At 38.8% G+C, this 21,572-nt stretch overlaps 1 protein-coding gene across 3 annotated transcripts in view; it reads left to right on the top strand.

Moving 5' to 3' along the window:
- The window catches only part of WRN (WRN RecQ like helicase), a 122,648-nt gene extending 102,481 nt beyond the window's left edge, over positions 1-20,167 (top strand). For all 3 annotated transcript variants that reach the window (XM_045821508.1, XM_045821506.1, XM_045821507.1), the window contains 5 exons: positions 1,137-1,268; positions 3,700-3,862; positions 11,118-11,341; positions 14,696-14,785; positions 17,407-20,167. In XM_045821508.1, coding sequence (XP_045677464.1) covers positions 1,137-1,268; positions 3,700-3,862; positions 11,118-11,341; positions 14,696-14,785; positions 17,407-17,526 — 729 coding nt within the window. In that variant the 3' untranslated portion in view covers positions 17,527-20,167. The remainder of the gene's footprint in view (positions 1-1,136; positions 1,269-3,699; positions 3,863-11,117; positions 11,342-14,695; positions 14,786-17,406) is intronic.
- Positions 20,168-21,572: the final 1,405 nt, after the last annotated feature.

The following is a 21,572-nucleotide window of genomic DNA, read 5'->3' as shown; positions in this document are numbered from 1 at the left end:
GTGTGACCCCCGGTGGTCGCATGCTGAGACCTCGGTCTAGGGTGTTCCATCACTGTCTGCCAGTGTAGGCTGCACTGTCATCCTGAGGTCTGGCTGATGGAGTTTGATTTTAGGCATTCCCAGAAGTGGAAGGCCAAATGTGACTGTGTTAAAGTCTCAGATGGAAACACTTTATTCTCATTTAATAAAAAATGTTCCTCTTTGAAAGTCTGGGGTGCCCAGAAACAGCCTGGAGCCTGTAGGCCTCGTGGTGGCGTCTGTGTTGCTCGCTGGGCGGCAGCTGCCCAGGTCCCGGGAGCTGGTCTGAGACGCCCTCTCCGTTCAGGGAAGCGTGGGCTGGTGTCGGATGCAGTGAGCCAAGTTCCGTGGGATTTAATCTTTTAATCTAGTGTTGGTTGTTACATTTTGGGAGGTAAAGTTGGCATTTTGGAGGGAAACTTCGTATATTTATGTGAACCCTACATCGTATAATTCTGTCATAACTGTCACTCGACCTTTACCTTTCTTTCAGACTTTAAAGTAATTCTGGTTTTTCTTTATTGATCTTCTTTTTTAATCCCTTCTCCCTTTTTTCTTTTAAATGTCTTAATGAATCATATTTAAGGGTTTACGTAATGCTTCAAGAACTGGCATTTATATGGATGTTTTTAACCATATGTATGTAGTTATGACATTTTCCCTTAAGATACATTAGCAGAATTTGTGGTTATATTGTCTAAGTTTGAATATTAATTATTTTTATTTATTCATTTAATATTCACTTCCAGGGGGTTAGGGGGCTTGCTATTTAAAGAAAGAATGGTCCACATTATAGTTCATTTTTTATTCCCTCTTATTGACTAAAGGGAAGACTACGAATTTATAATTCTACAACCATGTTTATTATTACAAATATTGCACTAAAAACTTATTTCCTCTAGCCTTATTTTACCTTTTTAAATCAACATGTTAAAAAAACCCCCACCAAAACCCTTTTTGAACTCCTTAAAAAAAGGGAATTTTTTACTGTTCCATAGAGGTTTTATTTGTGTTGTTTTTTTGCCCTGGTGCCTACTGGTCCCAGAGATAGATATCTTTCCGTCATTATACTGATATTATTATTATTCACCATTTGTGCTCCATGTGAACTTTTGCAGACAGACCTCTTCTCAAGCACAAAACCTCCAGAGGAGCCGAAGAAAAATCCGGGGGCAAAAAGCCAAGAATGCTTGCTTTCGCCGTCCGCTGCCATCACTTACTCCTTGTTCCAGGACAGGCAGATGCCCTTGGTGAGTGTTGCTCTCGTGTTGGAGGGGAGTTTTAAATTTACCCAAATATATGTTTGATCAGCTTTTCAATTGCTAAAGTTGAGATTCAGGGTAAATTTCTTCTAATTCTACAGTATTTTTCGTTTTATATTTAATTTTAGAACAGAATATCATTTTCTTTTTCTGCTAAGCCTACCTCTGTCGATTAAGTAAAAAGATAAAAAGAACAAGTATAATTTGACCATGATTATCTTATAGAGGTTATATCAAAGGTCCTGGTATCCCTTATAGCTTAGGGATATTAGAGCAGCCACACTTTAAGACTATTTTTTAAAAAATTGGATTAATAGTTTAAAATCTATTAGTGTATATATAGATAGATAAGAAATAATCTACAAGACACATTAAATTTTTTTAAAAAGGAAGATGCAGAACAGGGTGAAGAGCAAGCACAGAAATGTGTATGTGTGCTCATAGGTACGCCTGCTCGTGTACTCAGCAGACTTCTTTTCACTCCGCATCTCCTAGCGCTGGTCTGTGTTCTTAACCATGCCTGATGCTCCCTGAAAACCAACTGGTCATTGTGAAAAACAGCCATATTTAATGTTTCTTCACTGTTCTGGCATGAATCCTTAGGCTGTTGAGTATTTTTTGTAATACACAGGGTGGAGCCAAAGTAGGTTTACAGTTGTGAGTACACGGAACACATATCCTTCCATTATTACTTACTAACTATTATATTATTTTCCATACAGACAACTGTAAACCTACTCTTGTCCCACCTCGTACACAATGGAGAGTCTGTTTTAGGGGACTGGAGACAATGTGGCTCCAGTTCAACTAACTTGAATTCCTCTTGACAATACATTGATTTAGAATAGGCTGTATGGTCCAGCGCCCGGTTTTCCTGTTTCGTGTCTTCATCCACCAGGCCACATTACACACTTTTTATCCTGGTGAAGGTCCAATGTAAATAAGGATAAATCCGGCTTAGGATAAATAGTTCATAGATAGTCAAATTCCTTAATTAAAAGTATAAAAACCATTACATAAGAAACCAGATAATTCCATTGTACTGTTTTTGAAGCAAATTACATGATAAATAAAAATTTAAGTTCTGCCTCTTAAATAGTAACTTAAATGTACATGTTAAATATGCTGTTATATGCATAATGTTACCATGTATGTGTGGTATAGCTGAATATACTTTCTAGGAAAATTTGGTGTAGCCCTCAGACTTTCTGAGTGAAGTGCATGCTGGTACTCAGCCATGCTGTGAGGTTTTATGTGTCATATTACATGTTCATGGTTAAAAATGTGAACACTAGTATATCTTCATTTATCTCTTTTGCTATTACTTGGTTGTATATTATTGTGTGATATCCTGGTGTAATTATCTCTAGCTCCCAGGAGTCTGAGACGGTCTTGCCAGTTAACCACAAAACTAAACTGCCTGGGACTAATTAATCAGGAGCAGTCCTACAATTAGTTTTAGGTAATCTGATGCCTGGTGTCGAATAACCGATGGTAGTGCACACATGGTGCACGCTGTCTGGTGGGAAGGGTGGGCCTCCGGTGAGAGCAACCTAAAGCCCGCCGGCGAGGGGAGGAAACGTGGCTCTAATGGCCCTGTTCCGTGCAAGTGTCATCATCTACACAAATATCACCCACATTCAGGTTTTCAGGGTTTTCAAAAGAGAGTATTACGAAATAATTTAGAGCTGCATCACTAAACTCTTGGAGTGTTTAAAAGAATGTTTTATCTAATATATATCTTAAATAGATTTAGAGCCACATTTGTTTAAAAGCTACAGAAATACGTAACATTGTCCTAAATTGATGTTTCATTCAATGCCAGGCACATAATGACAGCCTTTGTTTAACTGTGGGTTGTTTTACTTTATGAATAAAGCCAATTTAAAATGCCTATTAAAGTCTTCTCCAGAACCTTTTATACAATGCATCTGGGGCCTGTGTTATTACTGAACACTATAGGATTTGTCTTCTTGGATATTCATGAAACTAAAGCACTGTGTATTACATCAAATATATAGAATATTGGATTGCAGTTTTACTCTATTTTCAAAGGTTGTGGCAGCTTTTAGATTTAACACAGAATGACTGCTCTCTGCCACTGATGGGTTTCTCAAGTGAATAATTGCAAGGAGAGGAGGATTGACTTCTTAGCTAATGCTGGATGATTTGGTTTTATTCAATATAATAATTTTAAAAAGTAGAATCTGTGGAGTTCTATTATGTAGGTAGTTTTAAAGAAATTGTTTATTGAAATGAAATTTTTCTGTGAAGGTTTATTAGCACATTGTTTATTGGTCATTTATTGGCACATTGTTTATTGAACATTTATTGTCTGAATGTTTTGGACATTTTATTTTCATACTGTGCAGTGGAAACTCGGAAGGACTCACTGGTTGTTTTGCTGCTCTTTCTGTAGAAGAGTGTGGCTGAGAACAGGATTCTGCCTCTCACAGCAGTTGGCATACACTTATCCCAGGCGGTGAAAGCTGGCTACCCCGTCGATGTGGAGCGAGCGGGCCTGACTCCAGAGGTTCAGAAGATTATTACTGATGTCATTCGAAACCCCCCCATCAACTCAGGTGATAATCATGGGATCCAGATGAAATAATCAGGCAATCCACTCATGTTTTTTAGTTTAACAACATCAACCCTTTACGCTACTATGAAAACTTTACTTTTATAAGGCTTTTTATTGTTTCAATCTTTCTTCCCATTAGCACTCAGGGGAAAGTCAGCCTTAGAAATTCTTGTTTTTCTTTTCAGCTTCAGATTACAATTTACGTATCCATCCTGAAAGAATACACTTTCTTTCTTTTTTCTTTTTTTTTATTTTATTTTAATCATTGTTCAAGTACAGTTTTCCTTTTATTCCCATTCCAGCCCTTTCTTTCTTTTTTAATTTCTGCCTCATCACTTCTCTATATTCATTCCCCCAAACTGACTGACTCCTAGTTTTTCCCTAAATCTTTCTGATTCCTCGTCCCTGGTTTCACTAGTCTAGCCTTTCTCATCTCTGTAGTCAGTGATGTCCGTCACTGTGACCTCGAAGGCATGGACCAAGTTCTCTAGACCCGTGGAGGAGGGTTTCCTCTTCTGACTTGGCCACAGAACCTCACCTGTGCTCACGTGGCTTGCCCTGCAGAAAATTTTTAATATGCTTATTTAAAAATTATGCTCCATCGTTTGAATGTATTGATGAGAGAGGGGTGGGGGAAGGGGAAGGGAGAGAACTCAAGAGAAACATCCACCATCTGTGCCCGCCACCTGTGCACTCACTGGTTGCCTCTTGCATGTGCCCCGAGCAGGGACCGAACGTGTCACCCTGGCAGACCGGGATGGTGCTCCAACCAATTGGGCTACCTGGCCAGGGCTAAATTATGGACCATTTTTTACAGAAATAAAGACAAGGTTCACTAGAGCATTTTTCCTCCTAAATATATAAATACAAACCAGTGTGTTAATAATTCAATAAATGTGATAAATATATTCAGACTATTAGGACTGAGCAGTACACATACAAGAAGGCTAATCTCTAAAGCTACAGTGCAAATCATTAATTTTTTATTATCTCAAATTCTTTCCCACTTAGGAATAACTAACTGTATGATTGCCTCCAAACACTTGGAAATAAGAGGAATGAGATCACCCTTTAAAAGCACAATCAATACTATACTTAATTGATCAGAACAAAGCTATCCAAGTCACCTTAAAAGGCATTGTGAATTCTAGGCTTGAGCAAGACTTGACTGAAGGTCTCAGAAAGAACAAACACCTCCACCCCTCCCGTAGGTCAGCCATGGAGGCGCAGGAACTGGAGACACAGGCAAGCCTGGGCAGTGGTCGTCTCAGTTAATTCCAGGGACGCAAGTTTCTCTCCTTACCCCACTATGCTGGAGTTGTGCTGCCAGCTGTTTGAAGAAAGAAATACGCAGTTTCTAATCCTGGCTAATGGGATGTCAAGTATATTAAGGGCCTATTGATAACTTTTGTCAAGATACTGTTTGAAGAACCATCTTAAATTCTGCTTCTCTGTCACTTCTTAGCTCTCAGGTCATCATTTGATTTTTCATGTAGATCTGTTTGCAGGGAAATTTTGCAGTAGTGGGTACTTATCTTTGTGAAAATTGCGCATTCATAATTGTAAATGAACAAATTGGCATTTTGTGAACCTGGTTAATATGGATCTATTGAGGTTAAATTAGATTTCTGAATCTGAAAATTAAAGGGCCCAGTCTTGGACTGTGATAAAAGAAATTCAAGGCAATTTAGCTGTGAAACACCTTAAGAGCAAGCTAGCCAGCTGTCCTGGTCACATTCTAGTCTTTCTGGTTTTAGCAGCCATTTTACTAGAAATTAAGGCAGAGGAAGGAAAACAGGAATCTGTTTGTAGGATTACAGTTGTGATTGTATAATGCTCCTCTTTCTCCAGTGTAAACTGAAATAGTCAAAGCTTCAGGTGCCTTCTTGATTGTAATCCCCTGGAACTTTTTACCTTCGTACATATTGTCTCTCAGGACTCGGAGAAATGTGTATCTTGGATGAGCTGGCGAATGGTAGGCAGTAGTTTCCGACAGAGGCAGCTTGTTCCTATTGACAATCGTGTTTGCTGTCCTTTAGCTGCTTCCTTAAGTCCTCCCATCCAAGTACTGACCAGGCCCCAGCCCGCTCAGCTTCCGAGATTAGGAGAGATCTGGCACGTTCAGAGTGGTATGGCCATAAAGTGCCTTCCTTATATCCTGAAGACTGATAGGTGGTGTTAGCCTCACTAGTAAGAGCAAAGGTTCTGGTAACGGCTGATCCATTTCAGGCCTTGGCTGTACCATTTCAGAGCTGTGTTACTTGGGCACACTACCCAGTCTCCCTAAACCTCAGTTTCTTCTTCTCTAAAACAGGGAGAGATGTATACCTTAGATACAGAATTGGGAGACATAATTAGATACTGCACAGAATGCTCTGGCACTCGGTAAGTGCATTGCCCTCTGGATCTGTGGGTTTACATCCGTGGATTCAGCTAACTGGAGGTTGAAAATACTTGAAGAAAAATTCCAGAAAAGTTGATCCCTAACCAATACAGTATAAGACTATAGAGCACTTACATTGTTAGTATTATAAATAATCTAGAGACGATGTAAAGTATAGGGGAGGACATGTGTAGGTTATGTGGAGATTCTACACCATTGTATATAAGGGACCCGAGCACAGGGCCCTGGGACCAGTTCCCACCCATAACCAGGGACAGCCGTGCTTCGTGCGTGGGGGTGGGGGTGGTGGGGGCAGCAGTGGTGAGCGCGATGGGGAAGAGGCAGACGGTTAGATCCGATGCCTCCTTAAATATACCTTTTATGATTATTATACTAGTCTCTCTAGAAGCTAATTCAGAAAATACGAAATTAATAAATAAGTATACCAGAAGAGGGGTTTCAAAACTGTTTTATACAAACAACTTCAATCATTCAGGCAGGTTATAATTATATCAGGTTTTTTTAATCAAGTATTGAAGAAATCTCGGGCAAATACTTTTGAATGACGAAATAGATGTTCTCATTTCAGTTCATTATTGGCGGGGGAAAATGGTAGAGGAAGATTTAAGATTCTATTATTTGGCCAAGTACTGACAGCATCTATTTTATTGGGCTATGGTGAAGAATCAAGATGCTGCTAATTGCTTTCTAAATCATATCGTGGTAAAGTTACAGGATTTTTGATTTGGAAAGGAAACCATTACATTTTCATTTTCCTTCTCCCGCCCTATTTCAGAGATAGGAACCCAAGGCCTGGGGAGTTGCACCTTGTTTTAATATCACGTCAGAGTTAATGACAGCAATATTTCTTCTTACTCTGCCGTGTTGAGGTTGTGCTGCCAACTGTTTAAAACAAAGAAATATGCAGCTTCTAATCCAGATAGAGGATTTGGGTTTATAGACCTCTAAGTGATGAGTAAAATAAGTGTACTAAATTATATTCGGTTTACTGTCTTCATATATCTAATATCTTTAAATATTCTCTACTGTATCTAGTATGCTCTACATTCTGAGTTTAGAAATTTCAATTTCTTATGTTACAACTTTTCAAATTAAGATATATTAAAATCAAGCAAACTATATGAACATGATAACTTCTCTATTTATAATTGCACAGCCTGATTCAACAAATACCAGGTAGATGAGAAAAGTGTGTGTAATCACTAGTGACTAAAACATTAGCTAAAACGTTTGTGTTTACCACTGTGTACTTCCTGCAAATAAATTTCCATTCAGAGATAAATATTAAATTGAAATTCCACAAACAATGTAGAATATTTTTAAACACTTTTTCACTTTCTGTCAATATACTGTATGCATGTTGTACATATAATGTGAAAAAGCGCATTGTTGTCATTTGCTTCTAGAGCCAAAGTTGAGACAAGGTATGACTGCAAGAACCATGAGCTGCAGGTTTTATTTTATTCGATTGTACACACACTTACAGCCTGTAAGATATCATTTATCGATGTGAAATTGCACTTTTGAATTCTTGTTTTGCCTCGTTAAAAAGCTATTCTTTTATTGGAGAAATGTGCTATAAATTATAATAAGAAATGAAGATATACATAGTGTATTAATGTTTCAGAGATGTTATTTTTATCTTTTTTTTTAAACTGCAGTCATATTCCATAATTTGGTGTTTTAATGAACAAGTTTGATTGGCACTTAAATTCCACACAATACTGAATTTATAATTTTCTATATTTTATTATGGCATAATGTTAAACCTAAAAATAGAGTATTTGCATTGATAAATTATATCTAATTTGCTAAGTAGATTTTTGTCCTGGTAAACTTAATAGCTAAAGGAATTCCGTACCTTTTTATTTTTTTAGTTTTATCATGTCTATGTAATTTTAAGCTTCTTTTACGGAATTGAAATTCTAACTATGCTTAATAATACATGAAGCAAGATATTTAATGAGGTATCTGGATAATATTTTGAATAATTTCCTTCTCCTATTTATGTGCGTGTGCCTGGGAAATTAGGGGTGGCTTCCAAGGGACCTGCCACAGAAGTAGGGGTGACGTGATCTCTTCTGAAGCAGAGTGCTCTAGTGGGGCCTGGGCTGCTTATTTTACTCTCCAATAGCTGGTTTCAGCACCTAACCTACAGATGCAGAATAATGTGCATCTGTAAAGTTAGATGCCACTTTATTTGCATATGTATATTATGGGATGACTTTAAGACAAAAATATAAAGAGCACTTATAGAAATGTGTAAGTAAATATATGAATTTTCTAATTATATCTGAAAATTATATTCTAATTACAGTATAACAGCTGTACATTTATTAAGTCACTAATAGTGGTTTAATACCAAAGACAAATGTTTATACATCATAATTTTATGAAAGGAAGGTATTCTAATTTTAGAAATAAATTGTCTCAATTGGAATAAAATATCTTACTTTTCATTTCAAAATAATTCATTTAGCCAGGTCGGGGAGGGGTGTGGGGAGAAAATGCAGACAACTGTAATTGAACAACAATAAAGTAATTAAAAAATAAATAAATGAATAAATAAAAAGGAGGACAATGTAAAAAGCACTTGAATAAGGATATTTTCAAATGATTGTAAGACAACTTTTTTCAGATACATGAAGTCCCCCGTGTATTAAAATACTTTGAATGATATAAAGAAAAAAATTCAGTTAGCCAATGATGATGTGGTAGGACAAGATTGTGTGGATGTACCCCCAAAAATCGGTTTCTAAATTTTACATTTGTAGTTTGGTGAAACTAAGGATGTATAGTTTGTTTACCTAATATTTGAATACCCACAGAAGAAAATGAATTTTGTACAAGGTAGAGTGTTAGTTGGCTTGAGCACAGGGAAACCTGAGTGGGTGGGTGTTCCAGAGCAGCACTCTGCAAAAAGAAATGCAGTGGGAGCCACATATGCAGTTTTAAATTTTCTGGTAGGTACATTTAAAAAGTAAAAATAATTATATAATTTAATTAACTCAATATCTTAAAAACGCTGTCCTTTCAACATATAATGAACATAAAAATTATTAATGAGTTTTTTTTGTACCAAGCCTCTGAAATCGGGAGTGTATTTTGTATTCACAGCATATCTCAATGCTGATGTACATTTTTATTTGAAATACTTAGTCTCTATTTAGCTTTCATAGAATTGGCAATGGAATAAAGTAAATGAAGATACCCAATTTGTGCCAGACATACTTAAAAATTTTCTGATTACTGAATCAGGCATTGGTTTTTAAATTTAAGGTTTATTTTTAGTTTTCAATTAAGCTTTTAATGAAAAATTCATAAAATAACAGTTTCTCATCACTGTGCATTAACACTGAATGCTTCCAAATGGAGAGATCCTTTGTCGATGAATTGCTCTTCTATCATATTTGAGGGCTGCATGCTTGCCTTAGAATTACTTAAAATCAAGAATTTGAGTTCCTCAGCCATTTTAGCGAACCAGCCACTTTTTAAATGCCCAGTGGGTTCATGTGGCTAGTGGTTATTGTATTGAACAACACAATTACAGAGGTCATTTGGCAATATGTGTCAACAGTTGGAACCTTTGAACTAGTAACCTCACTTCTGGGAATCTAGAAAGATGGAAAGATATTTGTATTCAGAAAAATATTCATCAGAACATTTTTTCCAAAGAAAAATTGAAGACAAATGAAAGCGAATGCAAAGTAAATTCTGATAGATACATACAAAAGACGATGATTAAAAATGATAAGGTGGTAAAATTCACGGAATTTCAGTGGTATTGGTATGGTATTATGACCAAGGGACAAATAAAACTTTAGTTTGGTTGATAGATATGATAGTCACCTTGCTGATTTTATTCCATTTAGAGGTAATCTTATCTTTCCAAGGTTTCGATTAGCATCAGTTTTTTTTTTTCTTAACCTGCAGCTTTATTTGGGAAGTCCTAAGCAAGATAAGAACTTTAGGAAGAAAAATATAAACCTGAAAACTGTAGTAATTGAAAGACCAACTTTTCAAAGCGTCATTTAAAAATATTTGGTCTGATTGTTCATTTGAATTGGGTATCAGAAAAGTTTTGATACCAGTTTTGTACATTACATGAAGATACAAGTGAATAGCTTCTAAGTTGTTCAGTTTTACCATACTCCAGAGAATTGCAGATGACTGTGAACTTGGAAGTACTTGAGACATAAATAATGGTCATTGGCATATCATCTGTAAGGGTCTGAAGAGACCAACACCATTTGAATAAGTTCTGTTGCATTATAAAACCTAAAAATTCCTTGATTCTGAAAATAAGTTATACCTTTCCCAGAAAACTAATTTAGTTACTAATATGCATTTTAAATAGTGTTTTGTTAGCTACACTGTCCATGGAAAGGATCCTTTTTACTGGCATCTTATTAACAAGTGTGATTAGCTTCTATTTTAAGAATAAATTAATTTCAAAACAACTTGATGGAGTTCACAGCATACACAATTCCTTTAGAAACAGTTCTGGGAAGGGTGGCATTGATTCGCAGACAGTGTGAAACATAATTTATGCAGAGTTGATGGCACTGACCTGATTGTGATCTTGCGGTTGAGGGGGGCAGGAGTAAGGCGCACACTGTGCCCCATTCCCGTTTCCATCGGCTGTCGGCATTCCATAGGGTTCCATCGGTTTCCAAATGGCTGGCGGCATTTGCAAGGGGAACATTTCCTTTGGCCACCTTGGCCACCTTCCACCCTTTTTTCTCCAAGACATTTCACCATTTCCAGCTCATAGCTAAGAAAAGCTCATAGGTTTTCTAGGATGATCTGTGTGTAATTTATTTTTAAATCTTATTTTTTTCATCCTTTACAGAGTTGAGCAAAATTAAACTAATTAGAATGTTTGTTCCTGAAAACATCGACACGTACCTTATCCATATGGCAATTGAGATCCTGGGAAATGATTGTGACAACAGACTGTTACACCAGCCTGCGTGTGATTCCAACAAAAAGAGATGTTTTCCCAACTCTGAAGAGAGCTGTTCAAGTTCTAAGAGAAGCAAGGAGGAGGCAGGCCCTGGCGGCAAGGTGTTAATTGTATGTAGAATTTTCATAAAATGGCACTGTGTTCAATTTGCATATTCTAACACTTAAAATGCTATATTTTTTAAACTGCTGTAACTTCCGATACAGTGTTACTTTTTAAATCTTTGTGCTGTATTTCTGTTGCTTTTCATAAATTTGAGCTCAGAAAAGTGATTTTTTAAATGACAGAAAAAGGGAATATAGTTTGTCTTTTTAGCTTATTGTGTAGAATGTTAACTTAAACTTTTTCTCTACTTCATATTATATTGCCTGGAAATTATCGTTCTTTCATAGGTGTAATTAATACTGGCTCAAGCATATGACAATTCATGTGTTTAATGAAAACGAAAACCAATTCTGAGTACCTCCCAAACCGGCCTGTCTTTCCTGCTGTCGTCATCACACTCTGTGGCTGCCACAGTGACTCTCCCCAGTACAGGAGAATTGTAGTGCGTGGTTCTGAGTGTGTCCCGGTGCGTTTCCTGTATGATTAGAGGAAGGCCCTGAATAATTTAGCGTTATTTTAGAGAATACATTTTATTAAAATCACGTGCTTTGAAAACTACTTTTATGTTTCTGGTGTGAAGAAAATACTATATGACAGTGCAACTTTATTAAATGATTGTGTAAATTTGAAAAACTGGCTTTCAATATCTTCCAGGTTTAAAATTACATGACTGTGTGGTGAATGTTTGTGAAAACTAATAATTAACTAAAAAGTTATTTTAGCTCCTTCTGGATGATAAATTCAGCATGGTAGTAAGTGGTTGACAGTATCTGTAGTAGAGAATGAAGAGCTTCATTCCAGTTCCAAAGTAATCTTTATAGGGTTTCCTTTTCTTAGTAGCTTAGAAGTCAGAGAACTGGTCTTATTTAATTCCGTACTTCAGTTAGGTTTATATATATTCTTTCCTAGATAATCTAATGAAATCTGATTTGTTGGAACTCTTTACATTATTATGTTGATAATTGAGTTAGCTATAAGAAGGGCATTAAAGACAATGTAGGTTGGGTGGTGCTGGTGAAATGTGGCTTCCATTCCCGGCCTTGTTATTTCTGAAGTCTGGACCAGGTGCCTAAGACCTTATTTCTCCACAACTTCTTACCTATTAATACAGGAAAAGGTGTAACTTTTCATTTTTCCTGAATATCGAAGCAACATTTATGTACAGTATTATTTTAACCACGCATCACATTTTTGCTTTTCCTCTACTGAAATGACATCAGATGCCAGCAACAGAGTGGGGAGATTTTTGGGTGGGTGGGTGGTACTGGATTTAGCCTTTTTTCCCCAATTTGGGGGGCTGGGAAGTAGATTAAGAGGTCAGTGAGCCAGCCAAGGTATTTTTTTTCTTCTGCCTCTCGCTATAGGAAACTTCTTCAGTACTGTCTGTTGGAGGCCTAGTTTCAGGATCTTTCATATGTTAACATTGGTCGTCTCTCCTGACCTTGTTGAATGCCTTCGTGTGGCTCATCTTATCATAATGAGGCTTCTATTAGAGAATAATGTCAGGACACGTTGTTTTTAATTAGTTGATGTATTGTTAGATTTATAACTATGGCGATTGCTATTAATATAGAGGCCCAGTCTTGCCTGTGTTTGATGGAGGGAGGTTATGTCTGGATATTTTGTAGTTCTGAATTAATATACAGAGGTACACAATGGTTTCTTTAAATGTGTAAATATTTTATTTCAGAAAGTTTTCTGATAGTTTTTGTTTATTTCAGGAAACTTTTCTTAAATTTGACTTCTTATTTCTAATTCTTTCTTGAGCTTTTCTTTCACTCAGTTTTGAGTTTTTCTGACCTTACAACGTTCTTTTACATTTTGAGTCATTTTCTTAATGTTTTTCAGCTCATTTTGAGAGGTTACAGTTTTATTCTGCATCTTAGAAAGCCTTTCTGGGTTATGGGATTTGACCTTTGCTGTTGCTCATTTTCATGTGAAATTAATTCTCCTGCATTTTCAGAACAAGGCGTGATTCGGGATAGTTTTCCACAGGGCACAGAACTCTCTCTTCTGTTGTTTTGTGCCTGTTCAAAAGAGGGAAACTGGGTTTATGAGATACACCCCTTTGCTGGTTTCACCTGGGCTTCCTCTTCCCTTTGCCGCTCTCGTGCCTGCCCCGCTTGGGCTGGGTTTTTCACCCCAGCAGTTCTCGTGTGTGGGTGGGGGGCCTTCTGGAAGGCGGCATGGCCTGGTCAGGAGAGCTCATAGGAGCCAGCTGCTGTAGTCACTTAAGGGACTGCTGTAGACCTCTTTCAGACCCCTGCAAAAGCCCCCCCTCCCCCACCATTTCAGGTGCTGTTCTCAAATTAGTCTGTCATGCTTCCAGTGTATACCTGTGGGCTCTTTGGGGCTTTTCTGGTTCTCAGGCACCTCACTGCTTGCCTCTGCTTTCTGCCCTACGTATGCTGTACCATGCAGGTCTTGGCTGCGGGTGGTTTGTTCTCACATGATTATAGTGGTGGTTTCCTGAGGGTACCTTTACACTTTCTTTCGGTGTAAATGTAGAGGATGAGTTTTTGTTTTTCTATCTAGTTCTGTTTTAATGCTGGGATTCAGAGAAATTTTAAAAACTATGCTGGTGTTTCTGCTGTCTTCCAGAGCCCTCTCTTCCTGTTTCACTTTTTTCCTTTTAATTTTCTTGACTTATAGAGAGAGAGAGACAGAGACAGAGAGAGACAGACAGAGACAGAGACAGAGAGACAGAGACAGAGAAGAGAGATAGAATTTCCTGCCCTGCCACTGAGTTTCATTGTAAATTAAAATATACAATATTATTTACAAACTATTTTAAGGCACTCAGAAAAAATTGCCCTATGGGAAATATTATTAATATTCAATACTTCAGAGTAATAATTTTCATAATTTTCTTTTGTATTAAATTTATTGGGTGTAACATTGGTTAATAAAATTATGTGGGTTTCAAGTGTGCAGTTCTGGAGTACATCATCTGTGCGTTGTGTTGTGTGTTCACCACCCAAAGTCCTTTTGTCACCATGTATTTCACCCCTTTACCCTTTACCGTGTCTCCTCCACCCCTTCTCTGAGCCATCACTGCGCTGTTGTCTTTGTTTGTTTTTGTTTGTTTTTCTTATTCATTTGTTGTTTCCAGTTCTACATCCCACATATGAATGCAATCATACAGTTCTTGACTTTCTCTGACTTACTTCACTTAGTGTGATATCCTCAAGATCCATCCATGTTGTTGCAAATGGTAGTATTACAATAAGAATTTTCTTAAGCTTTGCTTTTTTAGGCATAGTTTTTTAAAAAAAGAAAATAGTGCATGCTGAACTATTTTGTATGCCATAAAAATATTAAAGACTGATGGAAAACATCCTTGTGCTTTTTCACTGAAGGATAAGAGTCACAGAAATTCACTGACTTCTTGGAATCAGCCACCCAGTGATCCAAAAGTAGAAGATCTCTTTACAGATTCACATTTACAGGTAAAGTCAGTTGAGTAACCGTTTTTGTGACAAATAGATTAGGCTCAAAAATTAATGGCTAGATCTATCTTTGTTTTAGATGAAATTAAATATGAATATAACATACATATTTCTCTATTTGCTTACATATATATGCACATACAATCAGCTAATGAGTTAATGTAATGTTTTATATGCTCAGCTTAGTGATAATAGCTTGTTAATAGAATTTAGAGTATCAAAAAGATGTAGACATCACCTTAAAATGTTATCAGGATTGCTGGAATCTTCGTCTTCCACAAGGAAGGAAGTAGTCTCCGGCAGGCTTCTGTTAGGGGACCTAGACGTCCCAGTTCAAGCCCCCCAGACACTTACTGTGAGACTCAAGAGACACAGTCAGTGTGAGTAAGCCTTCCCCCTTTCTCCATGAAATAAGATCGTTACTGTCATTTTAGGAAAAATGCTGAAGATCATACTCTGTAGAAATGTTACAGGCAATAAAATTCAGTGTTTTCAGGATAATAAATGATATTAGCTACCAATTAGTGAGGGTCATGAGTAAATCAGAATGTGTTTTGATATTTCACCTATAGGCTTATTTAATTCTCCAAATAATCTAGTCACGTGATGTGCTGTCAACCTCATTTTCTGCGTGGTGCAACTGAGGCTTCAATGACAGGCATAAGGTCACATGTTCAGCAAGTGACTCAGTTAGAACTTAAACTTGGTTCTCTCTGGTTTCAAAGTCCCTGCTTAATTATAGCATTTGGCTACAACAGGACTTGGGTTTTTTTCCTCTGCTCTGTTACTGTTCAGATTTCATGCTGTCTGTTACTTTTTGGCTTTGTTATAATCTGAACTGTTTTCCTTCCTCTAAATGTACTCCAGGGTCAGACTCTAATTGTGAGCAACGGTAGTTGTCTGGCTGTGCGGGGTTTTGATATTCAGGTCTTTAGGGAAGAATGATTATTTCTGGGCCAGTTTTATGTCTACCCACATGCCTTTTATCTGTGTTACTTTATATCCCTAATGTTTGTTATTTCTAAGGCAGACATTACAATAAATCTGATCTCTTCCCTGTGAGGAAATAGGTACTTGGGAGAACAGTTGCTATCTTAAATCTTAACCATTTTTTTAAAAGCTTTTGCTGAAGTAGGCATAGTCCTTTCCTCTACACTGGATTTCTTTTGTTAAGCTGGAACAACTAACATTTTTTACCTTTTTTAAATATAAGTTTTAGAGTTTTTTTGCCAAGGATCTTTTACTTCCCCCCATCCTTAAATATTTTGAAACCATTTTTATTTATTTTTAAAGATTTATTTTTATTTTTATTTTTTTATTTTTAGAGAGGGAAGGGAGAGAGAGAGAGAGAAAAAGAAAGCGAGAGAGAGAGAAACATGAATGTGCAGTTGCTGGGGGCCGTGGCTTGCAACTCAGGCATGTGCCCTGACTGGGAATCGAACCTGCGATGCTTTGGCTCGCAGCCCAAGCTCAATCCACAGAGCTACACCAGCCAGGTGAAACCATTTTTGAGCATAGAAAACACACTAAAGTAGCAAGCAGTTAATGAAGAATATATAGACACAGTCTTCATTCTTGAAATGGAATAAATCATACTTATGTACCTTAGGCTAACGGACATAATACCTGAGATGAGGCCCCCGTATCACAAAGCCTTTCAAATAGTTTCAATAACCATATTAACTCTGCTGGGTTCCCAGGTGGATGGATGTCAGAATGACTTCTCTGTCGTTAGTGTGAGAATCTAGTTTGAGCATCTGGTCCTCAAACTAAGATAACATGGATTAATACCATTTTAGGCTTACTGGAACCCTTACCTACCTAAAATTGTTTAGCTTTTTTCACATGGGGATTGTTTAGTACACAACCACTGCCTTTGGTTCTGAAAACGTTTCTCTCAGAGACGTTTGACTTGGGGTTCTGCCGCCTCGTGTGGGGTGTGCCCCCACCCCCCGAACTCGTGCAGTGTTGTGTATGGGTGTGTCTGTCTTTTTTTCTCAGCAGTGGATCTCCAGTTTTTAACAGATTCTCTAAACATCTGTGAAATGAAAAACAACTTCTAAAATTTATTCGGGGAAGCTGTTTTAGTGTCTCCTGAATCCCTGCGCCTCTGCGAGGCACTGACGATGGAACCCTCGCCAGTCCCTCTGCCGTCATAGATGCGGCAGTCGCGTGCTTTTCAGATGCCAGATACAACTCTGGGTGTGCACGTGTGCTTGTATGCACGTGCGGGTGTGCACGTGCGGGCACGCTCGCGCCCAGGCAGCCGTCTTCCTCAGAACGTGAGATCCGCCGTGCTGGTCACCCCAAGCACACGCAGCGGGGGACAGGGCCCTGCAAGGACGCCTAGTCCTCTCCTTCCCAGCCGAGTGGCCGCCCTCGCGTGTCTAAGAATGCACAGCCGGATGGCGAGTGAATCGCCCAAATTACTGACAGAGCGATTTTTGTATCTCTTTTCTTAAATTTACTTTCTGATCCAGAAATGAATTCGAAAGGTCTCACTTTTTTGTTTTATTTGGCGAGGGAAGGGGGCAGGTACATATTTAATAACGTGTTAGTGTCTTTTCTGGCGCATTTTTAACAGTGCAGATACTGCCTTTTCTGTTTCGTTTTCCTAACAGACGTCATCGGAAACTTCTCAGAGAAGACTGCCCGCGTGGTTTGCCAAAGGGAGCGTGACCCTGTCCGACACGAGCAAGAAGTCCGTGGCCAAAACCAAAAACAAGGGTCTCTTCAGCTAAAGTGGCAGCCGCCAGAAGGATTACGTTCGCCTTGCTGGACTGTGGCAGAGGTGCTGTATTTCGTTCCTGGAAAGACTGGGGGATGACGTTTCAGTTTAAACATTGTTCTGATCTCCAAGTAAAGCCCACCTGTCCATTAATCAGCTGGCATCTCACCGCAGCCGTGTGCGGGTTCACTTCGATCTCTGCGTCATGCAAGCGAGTGCCCCGTGGGGCTCGGAACGGGTCTCCTTGAGGGTTGCTCCGAGAAACGGCCGTCGCTGCACTTTCTAGTCTCTTGCAGGCGTGAGTCTGGGACGTGCGACGTGCGGTGATGGGGTGCAGGTAGCGGATCCGTCGCCGTGTGCTGATGTGCGTGTGGTGCAGGACGTTCCTATGTCACCCAGAGTCCGTGTCGCACGGGAAGAAACACAGTGGTTTCACAGCCGTCTCTGCAGTCTTCGGACCGTGCTCGCTACACACTGTTAGGTGCTGTCCGTGCTCCGGTGCAGGGAAGCGGAACATTTGGCTTCCATGTAAATAGGGGAAGAGAATATAGCAAAGGAGACCAATTTGCACTAGAAAATTGTATTTTCTACACGATTTCTGTTGTTTTTTTAAATAATAAATTTGAAAAATGTCCGTCATACTGAATGTTATAAAGATTATATATTAATCTGTTTTAAGCTTTCATTTAATTACCCTATTTTTTGAGGATGTCAGAATTTGATTCTAAAATCTACTTATGTAGCACATATAACTGAAATATCTAAAACCCGTACTGGTGATACTAATTTGGGTAAACCATAGTAATATAGCTTTAAGCAGTTTACCCTGTGGCCTTACTTGAATTTTGTAAATAAAAATAACTGTCATTAATACATAAGAAACACATGATTGTTATAGAATTAGAAAATCCAGAGAAGTGAAAAGAGAAAATAAAAATCACCAGTAGTCCCACCAGCTAACCCCCTTTATGACATTCGCCCTAACTTTTTTATGCACTTTTTTCTAAGTTTGTTACATGAAAAATGCATGAAAGAATTTTCTTTGTAAAACACTCAAGTTGTACTTAAAACGTGAAAGTGCCCATACTCCTATTTTCTCACATCCCAATACCTGCCCTAAACCAGAAGGTGCCTTCTATTGTATGTGTGCCATGTAGTTCTTTAGTCATTTGTTCTGCATTTACAGGCCTTTGCGTGGGGAACTATACACATTCTTACCTTTTTAGACACAAATGAGATCATGCTATATGCAATTTTCTGCACCAGATTTTTTACTTAATACGCTGTGAAGCCCTTTCCATTCAGTGTCTATTGGTCTCATTGTTTTTTACAGATACAGACTTAGATCCTATAATTTGTATAATCACTTTTCTATTGGTCATTTCTGCTTTGTTATTTTTCTATAGTAGATTGTTTTTAGAAGTAAAATTAGAGAGTGAAACATAAACATGTTTGTTATATTTCATTTGTATATATGCTGGACATTTTTGTCATTAAATAGTCTTCCACAGAATCTTGTTTTGTGGCTTTATGCAGTACAGTGACCCTCTAAGTGTGGTCTGCAGGCCATCAGGAGTCCCTGAAACCCTTTCAGGGGGCCACCAAGATGTTATCTGCCTTCTGTATTATGTTGATGTTTGCAACGAGGGTGCAAAAAGGAGCAGTGAGTAAAACCACTGGCGCTTTAGTGCAGAGCAAACCAGTGTAACCAAATTACTGCTCTTAGTAATTCTCAGTCCTTTCCAGTATTCTGCATGACGCAGTGCAAGTTCGAGTAAAGCTCTTCTGCTACCAGAGTATGAGGGTCTTCTCCAGGAAAAGCCCTCCTTTGACTGAGTTGTGAGCTGAATTGGTTGCTTTCCCCCCCACGAAACACTGTTTTTACTGAAAACAATGGCTGATGGGGAACTCTGGCTGGTCATTCAGACTTGGGCGTTTGGCAGACATTTCCTTTCCAAACGGAACAAAATCAGCCTCTCACTTCAAGGAAAACTGATTATTTGTTGCCATTGATAAAATTTGAGATTTCTAGCAAAATTTATAATTTCGAAAAACTTACGTCTGCTACCAGGAGTTTGACAGATTCCCATAACACAGACTTGCCTAATGAGATGGTAGGGTGAATTTTTTATTGTTACATTATATGATGATTCTTGTCAACATGCAGAAGCTCTGCATGACTCAGTGAACCTGTATTTTCTGGAGGATTGACATAGGGTCTTACAAAGTCATGCGTGGTAAAAGACTCATTCAAAGTGCACGATGGACCAGAGGATCGCAACAAAACAGAGTATGAAAAAAGTCATTTCGGGTTGTACACTGCAACCAATCTATAAGAAACTAACGCTTGTCCAGTTCGGATGTAGTTTCAAAGAAGAATATGTACAATTATCTGGAGAGGTTAGTTACTGAAATCTCTTCCCTGTTTTAACTGCGCGCCTGCGTGAGGTCAGTCCTTGTTCGTGCGCTTCAGCCCGAACGGCACGTGGAGGCCGCGTGGAAGCCACGTGGAGGCGGACTGAACGCGGCAGCGACCTGAGGGTCCGGCCTCTCTGTTGAACTGGGGGCCGTCACTGTTCTCGCTCGGCGGTGGGGCGGGGTGCAGAGAAGTGTATTGGTGTTACATGTAATGGATTGACTACTGCTATTTTTAAACGCATTAATAAATATTTTAAATTTTTTCTCAGTTTTGATTTCTACAAATGGGAAATAGTGGTAGCTGTTACCTATGTTAACAAAAGCTCTTTGGGGCCCTTAATGATTTTTAAGAATATAAAAGGGCCTGAGATCTAGGAGGTTGAAAACCGCTGCTATGGTATTTTATGATATAGACATCTATGAATTATTTAGCTGATTTCATATTATTGGACATTAAAGTTGCTTCCAATTTTTCTGCTGTTCTAAGCACAGCTTTGAATATTTTGAAATGAAATACGGTATAGTCTCATGCCAAAGACATAGAGGGAGAGAGAAAATTAATTTTTTGTTTATGTAGTAGAATGTATGCCTTACCAGCAGGCCTGTTTGGGTTGGTTCAGGAGAAGAATTCCAACCCGGACATGGCGAGTGGCACCTGCGACCTCAACTGAGCCAGTCTCTGGCAGCTGTTTGGCTCTGGGGTAGGCATGTGACCTACGCTGTCCAATCAGAGTGAATCTCAGGGCCTACTGTGGGAATGCCGAAGCAGCTGTGTTCTCTTTTCCCCTGCTGTTGCTCCTGAGGAAGCATGAACCTTGGGAGTGTTGGAGCCACTTTAGGGCCACGAGGAACCTTCCTTTAGTGGAGCTGACTCTGAGCCAGGCAGAGTAGAAACAGGGCCCCAAAATCAGGTTGCTGGTGACATTTCTGGGCTACTAGTTCATACCTTTTCTAAAATCAGACATCACTTTGCACGTCTCAGATACATGAGGCATTAAATTCTCTTACGTAAAACCTGTTTCAATGAGGGGTTTTCTTTTTTGTTTTTAACTTCCAATGATGTGCAGTTGTCACAACAGCGATATGATTGACAGAAAGAGCCTCCAAGGGACATAGAAGATGTCAAGTTTCTTTAATGGCAAAGGATGTGGAATCTCATATTGGTCCTGCAAAGTAGATGACAAAGCAGCACGCTCCTAGGCAAAAGCAGAGGCTTCTAGATCTCACACGTTCTCCGGTCTTTTCGCAAGTTCCCTCCGGGGTGTGTGCACCCTCCCCTCCCTGCCCCCACCCCCAAATCCCTACCAGCGGAGAGTGTTTTAGAGGCTCTGCTGTATGTCCCTCCCTGATCATCAGGTGCAAGTAACTGGTGCAAAATGATCACAGCACATTGGAGAGTATTTCCTGTTAGCATAGAAAACTGAACTGAACCTCCCAGGTATGGCACTGTTCTTCAGCAGCTTCAGGCCTCAAGTCTGTCTCCGGTTCATTCTTAAAAACAAGGACTTTCTCCCAGCTTTTGTTCTCATGCTGTCTCCTGCAGAAAGTGTTGATTGCATTCTCTTCTGTGTTGTTGTAGGACCATAGGACTCTGACAACAGAATCAGGAGAATCCCTGCCAGTTATTTAGAATTCAAAACA

This window comes from Phyllostomus hastatus, unplaced genomic scaffold (assembly GCF_019186645.2).
Source record: "Phyllostomus hastatus isolate PE091 unplaced genomic scaffold, TTU_PhHast_1.1 phas_scaffold_46, whole genome shotgun sequence".
NCBI lineage: Eukaryota > Metazoa > Chordata > Mammalia > Chiroptera > Phyllostomidae > Phyllostomus > Phyllostomus hastatus.
This window is presented reverse-complemented; position numbering and strand designations above follow the sequence as displayed.